Genomic DNA, 15,568 nt, shown 5'->3' with positions numbered 1-15,568 from the left:
GTAATTAATTGTATGTTTAAACCAAATTTTATATATGTATATAGCTTTCATCCTATCTATGTTTAAGTGTTTTTCAATTATAGTTTTTTCATTATGTTTTTAGCAGTTCTTGTTTTTATCTGTAAGCCGTCTTGAGTCCCATAAGGGAAAAAGTTGGAGTAACTACAACAACAACAACAACAACAACAACAACAACAACAACACAGAAGACAAGTGAAGAGAAATGGCTTGGGGAAGAGAGGGGCAAACATAGCAAATCAGTGGTTTCACCCAACCTTCCCTAAGCATCATACTTAAAGCCAGGGCTTTTTTCCAGCTAGAACTCACCAGAACTCAGTTCTGGCACCTCCCAGAATGGCGCCATTGCCATTCTAAGAGAACGAGGAAGGAGTTCATGGTGAGTTCCGGCACCTATTTTTTCTAGAAAAATAGCACTGCTTAAAGCAAAGGGCGTGATGTGTCATCTGCATTGATCAACCACCAAAGTAAACAGTACTCAAGTTCTTAAATGTGGCACTTTTGCATAAAGTCTATTTTACTACTTCTAATTATTACACAGCATAGTTCAACGCTTGTTCTATCAAACTGGCATGTAATTTTATGCAATCTGTGGTTCTGTACAGAGCATATACAAAGGCAATCTGGAGAGAAAGCCAGTTGCATCACAAAATGTCCTGCCGAGATACTCACGTCGTGAATGCTGGGTTATATTTTGCACCAAGGTAGTAGGAGTAAAGGTTGAACATTCCAATCATGAAGGCGAGAAACACCATGATGAAAATAACCATGAATTTGAAGATGTCTTTCACAGTCCTTCCCAAAGAGATCTGGAGAGGACCAAAACTTTCATTGGCAGGGAGGATGTATGCAATCCGGGAGAAGCTGAGTACCACTGCAATTGCATATAGTCCTTCTGATATGATCTGAGGATCTGAGGGAAGCCACTTGCTCCTGGCTAAAATGAAACACAAGAGGTGATGTATATTATTAATGTGAGCAGAGCTAAGGTTCAAGGGGTGGCTGAGGACCCTGTACAATGGAAGACCCAGGGTATGCTTTCTTTCACCGCGGGTTTCCTAGGGATTTCCTAGATGTTACTGTCTTCCCTTCTTACCCACTTCACTTTACCCTCCCAGTTTCTTCTATTACCTTTCATTACTGCAGTAGTTCATCTGCAAGACTTCTAGAACAAAATAGTGGGTTTCGGCCAAAGCAGAGGCACACCCAAGAATAACCATTAAACTAGAAGACTTCTGAAGGCCACCCTCTATAGGGAAGTTTTTAATGCTTGGTGTCTCATTGTGTTTTTATGTTTTGTTGGAAGTTGTCCATAGTGGCTGCAGTGACCCATCATAGGGGCCGAGTACAAATAATAAAAGCATCATCAACAGCATCATCATCATCATTAACTAGCATCACATTTCAGAGGATCAAGATGCAGCAGATGTCTAAAAGTATATATGAGAACACAAGATATTGCCTTGCACTAACCCAGACACACCACTAGTCTGTCTAACTCAGCACTCTCTATAGCAGGCATGCCAATGGCAGTCAGGGATGTGACAAATGTGCACTACCAGGGCCGGCCTGGGCTGCCCCAAGACATCTTGCTGTTTGAGGCAAAGGACAAGATGGTACTCCCCACCCCATTCTACAGATTTACTGGCAACTGAAACTTACTCCAACACTGACAATGGGATAGTGTCCTCCATCACACTTGAGGCAGAAGGTTAAGGTGTTTTTTTTTGGGGGGGGGGACTATGGGATATATTGCCTTATCACCAAGGACTAGGTGGCAGGAGTGGTGGAGATCAGGAGGAACAGTCAGGGTGCTGCCACCATTGCTCCCAACATCTGCCACATGAATCAATCACGTCACACTGCCTAATGGTAGGGACGGCCCCAGACCAGGGATACAGGGAAAGCACAGCAGATCAGCCACTAGGTTAGAAGCAGAGAGAAAGGATGGGCTCTTTTTATCAGCTACCAGAATGAAAAAACATTGCAGATGACATTCCCCCTATAACTTACAGTGGTAAGTAGTTATGAACTTAATTCGTTCCGGAGGTCCGTTCTTAACCCGAAACCGTTCTTAACCTGAGGCGCGCTTTCGCTAATGGGGCTTCTGCTGCGCTGCCAGTGCGCGATTTCTGTTCTCATCCTGGGGCAAAGTTCTCAACTCGAGATAACTCTTCTGGGTTAGCAGAGTTTGTAACCTGAAGCGTTTGTAACCTGAGTCATTTGTAACTCGGGGTGCCACTGTATTCCAATTTATATTATCTTTTTCCTTTACTTAATTTTTCTTAGTCTAGTGTAGTATTTAGAGGCTTCTGTTGTCTTTTCCTTTTTTCCTTTCACTTAAATTTAGCAAATATGTTTACAAAAAGAAATGAGGAAACTCAGCCATCCAATACTATGATTATTCAGAACAAAAATGCTGACTCTGAGCTATTATAAACAGGCAGACACACAAATAACTAAGAAGAGAAATAATAGGCAGAAATTTCAAGTCTCTGACAGGCCCTTGTCTGAATGTCTACTTTTATGATAACTAGTTTGATATTTTAGTATTTCCATTTTTGTGTAGAATTCTGTGAATTACATTACAGGAAAATCCTTTCTTGCTGGTTCACTTTGTACTTTGGAATAACGCTGATTACACAGTTGCTCCACAAGAGGGAGCACTTACCCCACAATATGTAATAGCAGAAAGGTAAAATGGTCTAGCAGTGTCAAAAAAGAATATAACCCATATGCATGCCCTGCTTAGTGACTGCTTTACTATGTGCGTGAACAAAGTTTATCTTGACACATTTTCTTAGAGAAAATGTAAATTATTTCCAAGTGTTCTGCATCTGGGTGTTATAAGAAATCAGCATTGCTCTTCTAAATTCGATAAAAGTACATTGTATCACATTACATCTCAATACTGTTATTCTTTCCTGGCTTCCCTGTTCTGCAGGTTTTTTTCCAGGCAACTGTATCAACAGAGCCCAGAAGATGTATGGCTCAAAATTATGGCAACTTTGTGTGACAGAAGAAAAACATTTCAGTCTACTTTTGGTGACCTAGTCCTGAAACAGCTACAATCCTGTTTCTACAATTGTTGACAAGTTACATTAACACATCAAACTACAAGAAATAAGATTCCACCTAAACATTAGGAAGAACTTCCTGACAGTAAGAGCTGTTCGACAGTGGAATTTGCTGCCAAGGAGTGTGGTGGAGTCTCCTTCTTTGGAGGTCTTTAAGCAGAGGCTTGACAACCATAGGTCAGGAGTGCTCTGATGGTGTTTCCTGCTTGGCAGGGGGTTGGACTTGATGGCCCTTGTGGTCTCTTCCAACTCTATGATTCTATGATCAAAATCCAAAACTCTAGAGGCCCAAACAGATTCTGCTGTGCATTCCAAAGATGTATATTGGAATATAGGAGGTTGACATCAGGCAAAACCCAGGGACTTCTGTACACAAATCACCCCTTACATTTAAGGAGGCACTACAGACACAATTTGCAAGTGAGAAGCAAATACTGAGGGGTGTAGTGCTTAACCCTCCACTTTCCCCTGCAATCCCCCCCCCCCGATGCTCCCCCCCCATGAAAGCTCTGCATGCATATTTGATATCAGACGGGGAAAACAGCTTGGAAAGCAGGGAAAAGATGAAGGTTAAGCCTGCAAATTTGCCTGCAAATCACCACCATCACCTTTACAGCGCAGACATGCTGGGTTTCCAAATGCATGTGGGCCACTGATCATTCAGTTTTGGCCTCACTTGTATTTCCTCATCTAGAGGAATCTGTCTCAATGCATTTTGACAACAAGCTCACAGTGTGGGAATGGTGCCTTGAACTGGGATTTTAGTTTTGCAAAACCTGATTTTGGAAATTGCCATCTGTCATCAGACCAGACAAAACTTTGATTTTTTTTTTAACCTCGTGCCCTTTTACTAAGGAGCTGCTGGCAGTCAGTGATAACTTTAGCCAAATGTTTCTTTTCCTTTTTCCCCTTGGAGAAATACTAAGGGGTCCTACTCTAGCAGTGAGTCATATGCCAACGCTTCCCCAGGAGTTTCACCTGCTAAATGTACATACATATTATCAAGCTGTGAATGTCTCGTTCACTCAGTCTCTTTTTCTTTGGGAACACAAAGCAGATCCCTTCATCTGTAGGTTACATTTTGTACGGTGAACCTCAACAATGCAGAGGTTCTTCTCCTGTGCGGCCCTGAGGTTGTTCATACAACTGCATTCGGTTTGATCTCCACACAAATCTGGAATTTCATTTAAGAGCAGACTTGTCTGATTCTGTATTAGTTGTTTTAACAAACTGGCTCAACTGGACACATTTAATGAATAATTTGCAAACATTCCCTGACCTTCAGGAGGAGAACTTTGCTGCTTCTCCTTCCGGTAATAATCTGAGCTGGAGCAACAAAAATGTATTAAGTAACAACCCTCTCTTACCATATGTGAAGTAGGCAACCTGAGGAGGAAGGGTGACATTATTGAGGTCATCAACGGGAACATACAGGTCCACGTATTGTTGTGCTTCTGATGCCTTGAGAAAAGCCATGAATCTGGCAGTGAAAGAAGCTACAAAGATCGAAAGCATCCCAAAATCCAACAGGTTCCAAAGATGCATGACGTATTCCCGGGGGCCTTCTTCCCAGATTTCTTTGCATTCGGACCATATCATACCTGGGTTGGGGAGAGGGAGGGGAGGGCAGACAAACTTGGCATCATGTCATCAGCAAGATTGGCAAAGGTGTGTCCCTCAAAATACTCACCCATGCCCTCTATGCCCAGGCACCAGACGTTGCATTAAACTTGCAAAAACACTGTCTCCCCTGAGCAAACTGGCAAAGGCAGCATTTCTCCAGCTCCACCCAAAATGTGGTCCTTCCTGGAATGCAAAAACCTAGTGGCCAGAGCAATCTATATTCTCTTATAGCTGCCCCTCCCAATATTCACTGACTCTCGGGATAATAAATCACAACCATCATCAACAACAATAGTTCTGCCAAGTCCTCAAAGCACTCCATGTACATTTTATAGTTGCAATCCCCACAATAACCCGGGAAGAGAAGTTAAAATAGGGTTGCGATATTTCAAGAAGTAAAAATCCAGACATTTTGCTGATTTCCCCAAATTCCTCCCAGACGCTAATTCCGTCATTGGAATCCTGGACATGTCCAGGAAAATCTGGATGTATGGCAATGCTAAGTAAGTGGTGGTGGCTGGCCCTAAGGCTGCCTAGTAAGTTCACGGCAGAGGCAAAATTCAAACCAAGGACCTCCTGATTTGTAGCTTAGGGCTCATCCAGACTTCCTTTTGTGTCACATTTCTAGACACAGGTCCACACTTTAAAATGCCGTGTCTGATCACTTGGGTTGTTGTTTCTGCCCTGGCATTTCCCCCACAAAAGCCTAGTCTATACTGCTGAGTCTGAGTAAATGGCAATCCTCGGAAAACCCAGATTGCTGTTAATTCTGATTTTGGGTCAAAGCATGGGTTTTCCTGAGGAAAGAGGCAGGTGAAAAAGAAGTGCTCAGACATGGAGCTGTAAAGTGTGGACCTGTGATTAGAAAGTGTAGGGCAAAGGTGGCCCATAGCCACTATGCTACACCAATAGCAACCAAGAGAAATCTTGTAGTAATTCATTATTTTCCACCCAAAACTCAGCTATGAAGAATTGTTAATGTCCCAGCACCAGTTTTCACATCAAATGCAGTTTTTTCATTGAAATTCAGCTCACTCTGCTTAATTCCAAATATTATTATCCTGACTGAGTGCGGTTTCATTTGTGATGTAATTGAGAAAATAATTGGGGGGAGACCAGAAAAAAATTGTAGCAAGATATAAAATGTTATATTCTTTATCTGGGCTGCAGAGAGAGTTTGCACAGGTTGTGGGCAGTTATTCTCAGAGAACAGTAGTGAAAATGGGAGATATCTAGGGGGTGGGCAGGGAGGACAAACAAATATCCTGAATTTTCTTCACTTGTCATGCACCTGTTACCTAAAAAAGCATTCCTTTCTCAAAATACAGATCTCCTGGGAGGCATTTCAATATGATTTTAAAAAATAAATAATTCATACTGTCATTCATGAATTTTTCACAGCTTGTCGCTTATTCACTTTCCCAAATCTAATATCCCACACAACTGTTGTTTAACGCGCTTTCATTTGGGATGCACAAAGATTGCATATCTTTATTTGCACTGTAAATGAGCAGGCTCGGAGCCAGGAGATTCCATTGTCTGAAGGACGGTATCAGCTTCTGACAAAAAGAACTCAGCTCCAAATCTTCCAGGTAGAATTTGGAGCACCATGGGAGGCTTCCTTAGTTTCACAGAACCATGTCAGCCTGGGGCAACCCAGGAAAAAAAACATGGGCCCATCTGCTACCATGTCAGTTGTGACACAGCAGGTGTAGAAATTAAATTCAGGTATGCAAGCAGATCCTGAGCACTGCAGTCCTCTTCCTGCAGTTTCCAGGAACTGGGATTCAGAAGCATGCTGCCTCCAACAGTAGAGGGGAACATAGTCATTTTGATTAGTAGCCACACAGCAGAGCAGAGTAGTAGAGCATCTACTTTCCATGTGGGACAGCCCAGGTTCAATCCCCAGCATTGCCAGGGAGCTCTCAGAGAAACCCAGATTTGAAATTCTGGAGAGCCACTGCCAGTCTCCGTGCATAATACTGAGCTGGATGGTCTGACTAAGTATGAAGCCGATTCCTATTTTCCTAAGGAGGCACCCAGCACTTGCTATTCTCAATGGGACCTTTTCTCTCATTACTAACAGCAGGTGTATAAACAGCCTCGGCCCAATATACCTGAAGGAGCATCTCCACCCCTATCATTCAGCCCAGACACTGAGGTCCAGCTCTGAGGGCTTTCTGGCAGTTCCCTCACTGCGAGAAGCCAAGCTATAGGGAACCAGGCAGAGGGCCTTCTCAGTAGTGGTGCCCACCTTGTGGAACGCCCTCCCATCAGATGTCAAGGAAATAAACAACTATCTGACTTTTAGAAGATAACTGAAGGCAGCCCTGTTTGGGGAAGTTTTTAATGTTTTATCGTGTTTTTAATATTCTGTTGGGAGCTGCCCAGAATGGCTGGAAAATCCTGCTGGATGGGCGGGGTAATTATTATTATTATTATTATTATTATTATTATTATTATTATTATTATTATTATTTTGAGGAGGCTAGAGTCTGATTGGGTCCATTGCAGGGGCAAAGAGCTACACCTCCTGCCAATACACAGTGGACCTAATCAACCAAGCATGCTAGAGTAAACTATGAGACACATCACAAGTGGTTTGACCTTCAGCCAAACTAAGTGAAACAGCACCCAGTAAAGCAGCTTCTGGAGGGCTTTGTGCATTGTTCTGCCATGTAGACTTTGTTCTCTCATGTCAATGCTGTCTGCTATGATCTTACTGATTTTCTCAGACTGCCATATAATTCACTGGGGAATTATAAGATCCATGCATTGGCACAATTTGGCTTGGAAAGATCAGGTGTGTTATACAAGATCACCAAGGCTGTTTGGAAAAAGTAGAGACAGTCTTAGTGTTTGACTTCCAAGATAATTTGCTTACCGATGGATAGCAAGAGAGAGGGCAGTCAATTATGTAGGCAAATGTTTTCTCCCCCATAGGACTTCAAGCACTGCTCAAAACAAATGCAACTGAGCTGAGCTACACTGTTCGTTATCAGCCCTCAAAAACATTCATAAAGCTGTATCAGAATTGGCAAGCTATTAAACAGAATGGTATAACTTCCTAGAAGCAATTTAAATGAGAAAATCAAACAACACTCTTCTAGAAAGTCGGATAAAAATAAATAAATGAATAAAATCCAACATTATTCCAGAGTGCCTGGAGCAGTAGTGATAAAGATTTCTCTGATTATGAGCAGGGTACCAAAATCTTCGCATGGACACACACAGGGCAGATACCAATTCACTTCTTTAGCCAACAGCCTCACCACTGGTTCTTCATGCCTTCCTCATAATTCCTGTTGGCAATAGTCTTATTTTAAACACCAAGGATGGGGAATCTGTGCCCCTCCTAGATGCTATTGGCCTCCAGCTCCCATTAGCCCAACTCCCATTAGCTCCAATTAGGCCAATGATCAAAGAGAGTGGTAGCTGTAGCTCAACAACATCTTCAGGACTCCACCGAGGTACCTCTGATGTAATGTTACTGGCAGGGGATGAAAGATTCCACAGAGAAGGCCCCTTTCAGAGGCATCCCTGAGCTCCAGCTTTTAGACCTGTCTTTTCTCTCTGCTCTTCACTGCCATCGGTCTGGGTCCCCTTGACCTGTGCCTACGAGAACAATAGGTGATTGCATTTCCACTTACCTAGAACCCATTTCATGATGAGCATTTCTGTCCATGAGAACTGTGTTGTTTTTACTCTAAATATTTGTTTGGGATGATCCATGGCAGTTTCATTGGGTAGCAGCTTGACTCCTTCAAATCGGTCCGATGCGTTCACTACTAAGAGTCCAAGGAAAATGGTGAAAGAAACGGCGTGTGCCACAAACTTCATGAAGGGGCTCCGGAGTGTCTGTCCCAGCTGAAGACAAAGGACATACAAAGCCATGAAGCTGACTTCAACATTTCTGCCGTAAGAAAAGCAAGACTTTCTTCAGGTTTACATGGCACAATTTCAATGCCTGAAGGCATTATTTAAGAGTAAGGCATAGATTTCAGTGGCATCTACGTCTAAGTAATGGATTTGAAACACAAATACTTCACTTACAGGTATTCTAACACAGTCCTGCTGATGGTACCTACGCACTTGTACATGTGACATTTCCAAAATAAGGATCGCCCAGAAGTCATTACCTCCTGGGACCTAAAAGTTGCCATATTTCAAAAAGGTTGCCATATTTCAAAAGGTGAACATCCAAGCTTTTTTTTTTTGGCAAAGTTGTTGAGTTGTTTTTAGCTTTTGGGGGCCAAGTCGCAATTTATTTGTCGTTTTTGAGTTATTTTTATTTAAAAAAATATGACAAAAATGGCACTGTTGCCATGGGCTGCCATAAGTTTGGACATTTTTTCCTGGACATTTCCCCCCAGACATTTTTTCAGATTTCTGCCTGGACACTGCTAAAGACAGCTGGATTCTGGATATGTCCGGGAAGTCACAGATGTGTGGCAACCCTATTAAAAGCATATACTAGAGGCCCTGAATCTAATAGAAGAAAGAATGTTAACGTATTCAGTACACTGAAAAGTCCAAAAAAATGCTAAAACAATACGGCATCAGTGTGCCTAAAATGGACACACATGCATATCTCCCACCTGGGTGATGAAGCAAAGAAATCGCTTTAGGTGAACACCCTAAAAAGCCAGATTAAAAAAACCCCCATCAAATAAACAGTATTAATTAAGCAATAATGCTGGAAGTATCCCTAAACACTACATATGTGATCAACAATCCATGCGTTCTGCCCATATCATGTGGAAAGGGAAGTGTGAGGTGGGTGGGTTTGATTTCAAGAGCAAAAACGGTGGATGGACTGGGATGCCTAATTCCTCCTACTGCCTCTTCTGTATCTCTCAACAGGTACAACAAATGTCCCTGCACATTTTTCCTCCCCAGTGAAACTGTAATATTAGAAGTGAGGTCACATGGGAAAAGAAAGGGAGGGTCATAGCTCAGATGTAGAACATCTGCCTTGCATGCAGAAGGTCGCAGGATCGAACCCTGGCATCTCCACATAGAGATGGGAGAGAAACCGGCCTGAAACCGTGAGAATCACTAACAGTCAGTCTGGACAGTACTGAGCTACATGGACTAATGCTCTGGCTCCATATAAGGCAGCTTCCTTTGGAGGGAGAGATTGCAGGTTACTAAGCCATGGGATGTGGGTGTTGCTGTGGTCTAAACCACAGAGCCTAGGGCTTGCCGATCAGAAGGTTGGCGGTTCGAACCCCCATGACGGGGTGAATTCCCATTGCTCGGTCCCTGCTCCTGCCCACCTAGCAGTTCGAAAGCACATCAAAGTTCAAGTAGATAAATAGGTACCGCTCTGGCAGGAAGGTAAACACTGTTTCCGTGCGCCGCTCTGGTTTCGCCAGAAGCGCCTTAGTCATGCTGGCCACATGACCCAGAAAAACTGTCTGTGGACAAACGTCGGCTCCCCCTGCCAATAAAGCGAGATGAGCTCCGCAACTCCAGAGTCATTCGCGGCTGGACTTAACAGTCAGGAGTCCCTTTACCTTTACCTTCAAGCCATGGACAAAGGAAAGCATTTTATAGTCCTCACCCAAGTGTCTCTTTCTGCTGTTAATCTCCTATCTCTCTCATTGTATGTGAGTGGGGCATATCTAGGTTAAAACAAATTGATCCATAGCTGTTTAATCTACTTTGGTCCTTGCCCACTCCACCACATTGTAACAAGTTTTCACTATGAGGTTTCAACATTTTAAAGTTTCAACTTTGCCGATAAACTCTTGCAATAATGTACCAGTAATTGTTCAAGAGAGAAATATTATCTTTAAAAAAAGAAGAAAGAGAGAAAGAAAGAAAAGACTACAAACAAATTTACAAACTTGTCACACTTCTGAAAAACCTAGGGGACTTCATAAAGACTTAAATGGTTTTCTCCAAATGTGAGATCAAAATATATTATCTTTATCCCAATATTTCCAAAGTGCTTCTATATTCACTTTAATCATATAAACAAAGGATTCTTTGAAGCCAAAACATCTCTTTTAAAGCTTAAAGCACACACAAATACTTTTGCCAGACCTGAAACTTAGCTTCCACAATACTAACATAGCAAGTTCACGAAGTGTTGATATAATTTGAAGCACATTTTTGCATAAACAACTCAGCATAAAGGTCCAAACACCTATGGATGGATATTCTCATATGGAGTACAGAAAATATTGTCCTGAGGAAAGTTCTTGAGAATTTTATATTACGTATAGACTGGTTAATATTAAAAAAACACCTTTCCTCTCATTTCAACCCTGCTGGCAGTGAAAAGCCTGAAGGATCCCCCAAACTAACGTACATCCCTTTCTCCCTGCAGAACAAAACTTGTAAAATACCCCAACTCACTGAGATCTACCAAGCCCCAATGTTATCTGCCTTTAGGCACCTGTTTAAATTAAGACTAAGAAGGCCTTTGGCTGAATAATCATTCTAGAATGGGTATAACTATGGTGCTTTGTTTTGGTTTTGGTTTTACAGTTTCCAGCTTTCTAGACTTTTCAGGTGCTATCTTAACTATTTTTATTTTGACAGTGGTTTACTGCATTTTGTGGTTTTGTTTTTACATTATTGGAATTGTGGTTTACGTTTTTACATAATTGTGAAAAGTCAATCCAGTGCTTAGAATTTATTCTAGCCAAGGCACTCTGGCTTCTTATTTCATAACATTTGTTCTGCAGTGTCTACCTACAACAATATAGGGAAGAACTGCTGCTTTGCCCTAATGACTTTTTGTGTGTATGTGGTGTTGGTGGGGATAACATTGATACTATTTGTATAAGCAGCTATATGCAGAAGCAGCACATCTCTGGATTTGTGGAATCTGATACATGTTTACTCAGAATGCCCACTGACTTCAGTGGGAATTGTAGGTAAGTAGACACTGGATTGCAGTATACACCAGCAGAGACCCAGGTGCACATCACACAATCAAAGTACTGCATGCATTGCCACGGAAATAAGGTTGCATAGAAACTCCTTTTAATATAACTGCTCTTCTCCAGTGATGTCAAAAATTCCATGTTCGATCAGGGCTGCATCAATATTTTATTTTCTTTGTTAGTCCGATGAAAGCTGTGGAAATTGTCCTTGGAATGACAGCTTTCAAAACTTCATAAAAATATAATTTGTAGGAAGATAAATAATGCAGAACCTCAGACCTTCAGAATCATCTCAACGCTTCTCCCTTTCCCAAAACCTAATATTCTGGATATCTCTCTAACTGATGTCTGTTCAGTTGGTGCTTGGACATGAGTGGCTTAGCAGGTTTCAGTTGCTGCCTTGATTTCAGTTACTGTCTGGTTTTTGTCTCTGTTTTTCATTTTGTTAAATGCAAACCATGCCTGGGTGATTACTACACTGAAAATGTTGCCTTCCATATGCAGTTTGGCTCCAACTCCCGTCAGAGGCGGTTTTACGGTACCGCTGGGCGCTGCCCTGCAGGAGGTGCCAAAATCAATGCTGTGGAACAGAGTGCGAGAGGCACATGGGGGGGGGGGCACATTGAATTTTAGCATAGCACAGGGTGCCACTGAAATTTAAGAGTCCAAAGTCCGCCACTGCTCCCATTAACCTCATGATCGGGGATCATGCAAGTTGTATTCCAATAACATCTGGAGGGCACCATGTCACCTACAGTGCCTTACAGTGTCACCTTCCTCATGTGACAGTTCCCTTAAATGTACTGCATGTGGCAGCTTGGGTTGATAGCAGTCATTAGGCCTAAGGGACAGATAGGAAACCTGCAGTCATCTAGTTACTGGGCTACCCGGCCTAAGGAGATGTGCAGGTAGTAGTAACAACAGGAACAAGGTTTCTTAGCTGATTCTTCAAAAATTGCATCCACACATGACTCCTAATAACTAGTAAAATTGGCATTAGGTAAAGGTAAAGGGACCCCTGACCATTAGGTCCAGTCGTGGCCGACTCTGGGGTTGTGGCGCTCATCTCGCTTTATTGGCCGAGGGAGCCGGCGTACAGCTTCCGGGTCATGTGGCCAGCATGACTAAGCCGCCTCTGGCGAACCAGAGCAGCGCACGGAAACGCCGTTTACCTTCCCGCCGGAGTGGTACATCTTTATCTACTTGCACTTTGACATGCTTTCGAACTGCTAGGTTGGCAGGAGCAGGGACTGAGGAACAGGAGCTCATCCTGTCGCAGGGATTCGAACCGCCGACCTTCTGATCGGCAAGTCCTAGGCTCTGTGGTTTAACCCACAGTGCCACCCACGTCCATTATGCCATCCCTTATTTCCTATTTTTATTTGTGCTTTCCCCACCTGTCTCTAAATAGCATTCTTCTCCTCATCTCTAGCACTTTGGGGAACAAATTTCAAAACAATTTCAGAGCTGGCTGGCTGGTGTCTTCCTATCCCTTTGTCACCCCACAGGAAACCCTTGAGACTTTCTTCTAGCCCTCTTACAACCGCGATGTCAATATTTGTTTGTGGTCTTAGTTAAGCATCTGCCTTGGTATCAAGCCCCACAGGAATTTACAGTGTGTAAGTAATGATAAACAAACATGCACCTTAACCAATCTGTACCTTGCTGCAGGGAGCGATCCAATATGCTATGGCAAGGAATGGAAGGCCGATGGAGACTCCGAAAACAGCCAAGAATTTCACAGCAATGGACTGCTGGCGTAAGCCTGAGAGGTTTTCGTACCACATGGTGAGCAACTGCTGCTGACAGTTGGGATGGGCAACAAACTGCAGGAGGAAAAATGAATGTAAGCATCGCCTGAAGAATATAAGAGCTGATCAAGAAAATAGCATGAGTCCCCTGACCACAGGGGTGATGAAGCTGTAAATATACAGAGAAACAGAGCCCCCTTTAAACATTCAAAGCTTGTAGCAAAGGCAGAGAACAAATCCCTGGAAAACAGAGAGATTAGGCCCATTCATGTAACACTCATCATCTATGTCTTATCAGACAAAACATTGCTTGTTCAAAAAGTTTAAATCTAGGGTACTTCCAGACAGGAGTTTATTGTGGAACAGTGTTCCTCATCCATGCAAGTTTTTTGCAGCATCCACATAGCATTGTTAGCAACAAATTGCTAGTCACCTCCACCCCCCATTTTAATTCTGATAAACACTTTTTGCAGAAAATCCAGTGAGTCCTAAAAAAACACACAACCTGTTGGCAATAATCCATTTGGAACATATGCAACATCTACACTGGCTTGAAAGCACTCCCATTATCTCTGCAGATTCGTCTCTTATATCCAACAGTGATCAGTATCAATAGCGACGGTTTAAGTTGCCATCTCAGGATATATTCACCGTTCAAAAAGCCACAGTCTAAAAAACCACAAGTACTAAAGTATTCCCATTATGACTGTATTCTCAGCTGCAATCCTGCTGTGTTCAGCTTTCAAAACACACTAAAACATCTCTTGTAGTGCTTCGCTGAAGAAGTCTGGTGTGAATGCTAATGTTAAGGAAGTTATCTTAGAAAGCTTTATAGAAAAGCATCTAGACTAATGGCCATCACTCCATATTACTGTAGTAAAAATCAGAAATTTCATTAGTTATGAATGCCTTTCCTTTCTTTGTTTCCTGAATCCACTTTCAGTGTTATTGATGGCTCCGTAGTCTAGCGTTATAAGAGATGCGCTTTCTGCATCTTCATAATACACTTTTCAGGGAAAGCTGAATACAAGTCTCTTTACCCACCATATTTTTGTGATTTTAAGTCATTCTAAGTTGTAACCCATGCTGGGAGCTCAGGGTTATAGGCAGGTAATAAATTAAAACACTACTACTGCTCCTGCTCCTCCTCTTAATTTCTACCAGTAATCAACTCAAAAGAGCAGCATAACCTGTTAGCAGAGAATGCACAGATTCATTCCCATGGAAGTCCCAAAACTGCTCATAAATTTTGCTAATAGATCTGCAGGATGTGAACAGAATTTGAAGGGTTGGAAGGTGTCCAGAGTCCTGCCTTTCTATGGTTACTACTGGCATGCCAAGAACCTTTTCCTTTTGTGACCCATTCCGAGGCTTACAATAAGGAGGACTTGGAGAATATCTAGTAAAAGATGGACAGAGGTCTATTGTTTTTATTCTGATCTCATATTGCTGCCTTCTAAGAAGCCTGTGAAAGTCTACAATGCTGTGGTAGAAAGAATATTGCATCCTTGTCAGAACATAGTCATCATTGTCGTCATCATTTTATTTGTATGCCGCCTTTCCACAGTTAAAACAACGCTCAAGGTGGCTTGCAATATGAAAATATTGACCTAATTACAAATATAGCAAAGTAGTCATAAAAATAAATAAAACACATTAAAAACTACATAACCACACAGAACAATTTCCGCATAAAAATTAAGCTACAAAAAGTTAATATCAGCAACAACAGCAAAAACTCCCAACAAAATACCCTAGTATTGCTGGACAGGAGCCACAGCAGTCCTTATGAGGCCTGTCAGGCCCCACCCTGGGCCAGGTGGAGAGGGGCAGGAACGGGGCCCTCATTGACACAAATACACAATTACATTGGGGGCACTTGAAATCAAATTGTCAGAGGCAGCTCCAATTTAGTGAGACATTCACAGAAAGCAGTTCATCATGCGTGTTGCGCCTCTGGTTTCACGATGCCATTTGTACCAGTTTGTGGTGAAACTGGTATATCCAACAGGTTATGAAGCAAACACAGTGGTACCTTGGTTCTCAAACTTAATCTGTTCTGGAAGTCCGTTCCAAAACCAAAGCATTCCAAAACCAAGGCATGCTTTCCCATAAAAAGTAATGCAAAATGGAATGATCTATTCTAGACTTTTAAAAACAACCCCTAAAACAGCAATTTAACATGAATTTTACTATCTAA

The 15,568-nt window shown here is 42.3% G+C and overlaps 1 protein-coding gene across 2 annotated transcripts in view; it reads right to left on the bottom strand.

Annotated features, from left to right (window-relative positions):
- Window positions 1–15,568, bottom strand: part of TRPC7 (transient receptor potential cation channel subfamily C member 7) — a 105,810-nt gene that overhangs the window by 26,138 nt on the left and 64,104 nt on the right. For both annotated transcript variants that reach the window (XM_083428809.1, XM_083428810.1), the window contains exons 4-7: window positions 13,279–13,443; window positions 8,369–8,585; window positions 4,463–4,696; window positions 691–955 (exon numbers count right to left, since the gene is read on the bottom strand). In XM_083428809.1, the coding sequence (XP_083284935.1) occupies window positions 691–955; window positions 4,463–4,696; window positions 8,369–8,585; window positions 13,279–13,443 (881 nt within the window). The remainder of the gene's footprint in view (window positions 1–690; window positions 956–4,462; window positions 4,697–8,368; window positions 8,586–13,278; window positions 13,444–15,568) is intronic.

Source organism: Podarcis tiliguerta, assembly GCF_965153285.1.
Source record: "Podarcis tiliguerta genome assembly, chromosome: 2".
Classification (NCBI taxonomy): Eukaryota; Metazoa; Chordata; class Lepidosauria; order Squamata; family Lacertidae; genus Podarcis; species Podarcis tiliguerta.
The sequence above is the reverse complement of the archived record's forward strand: the minus strand, read 5'-3'. Positions and strand labels throughout refer to the sequence as shown.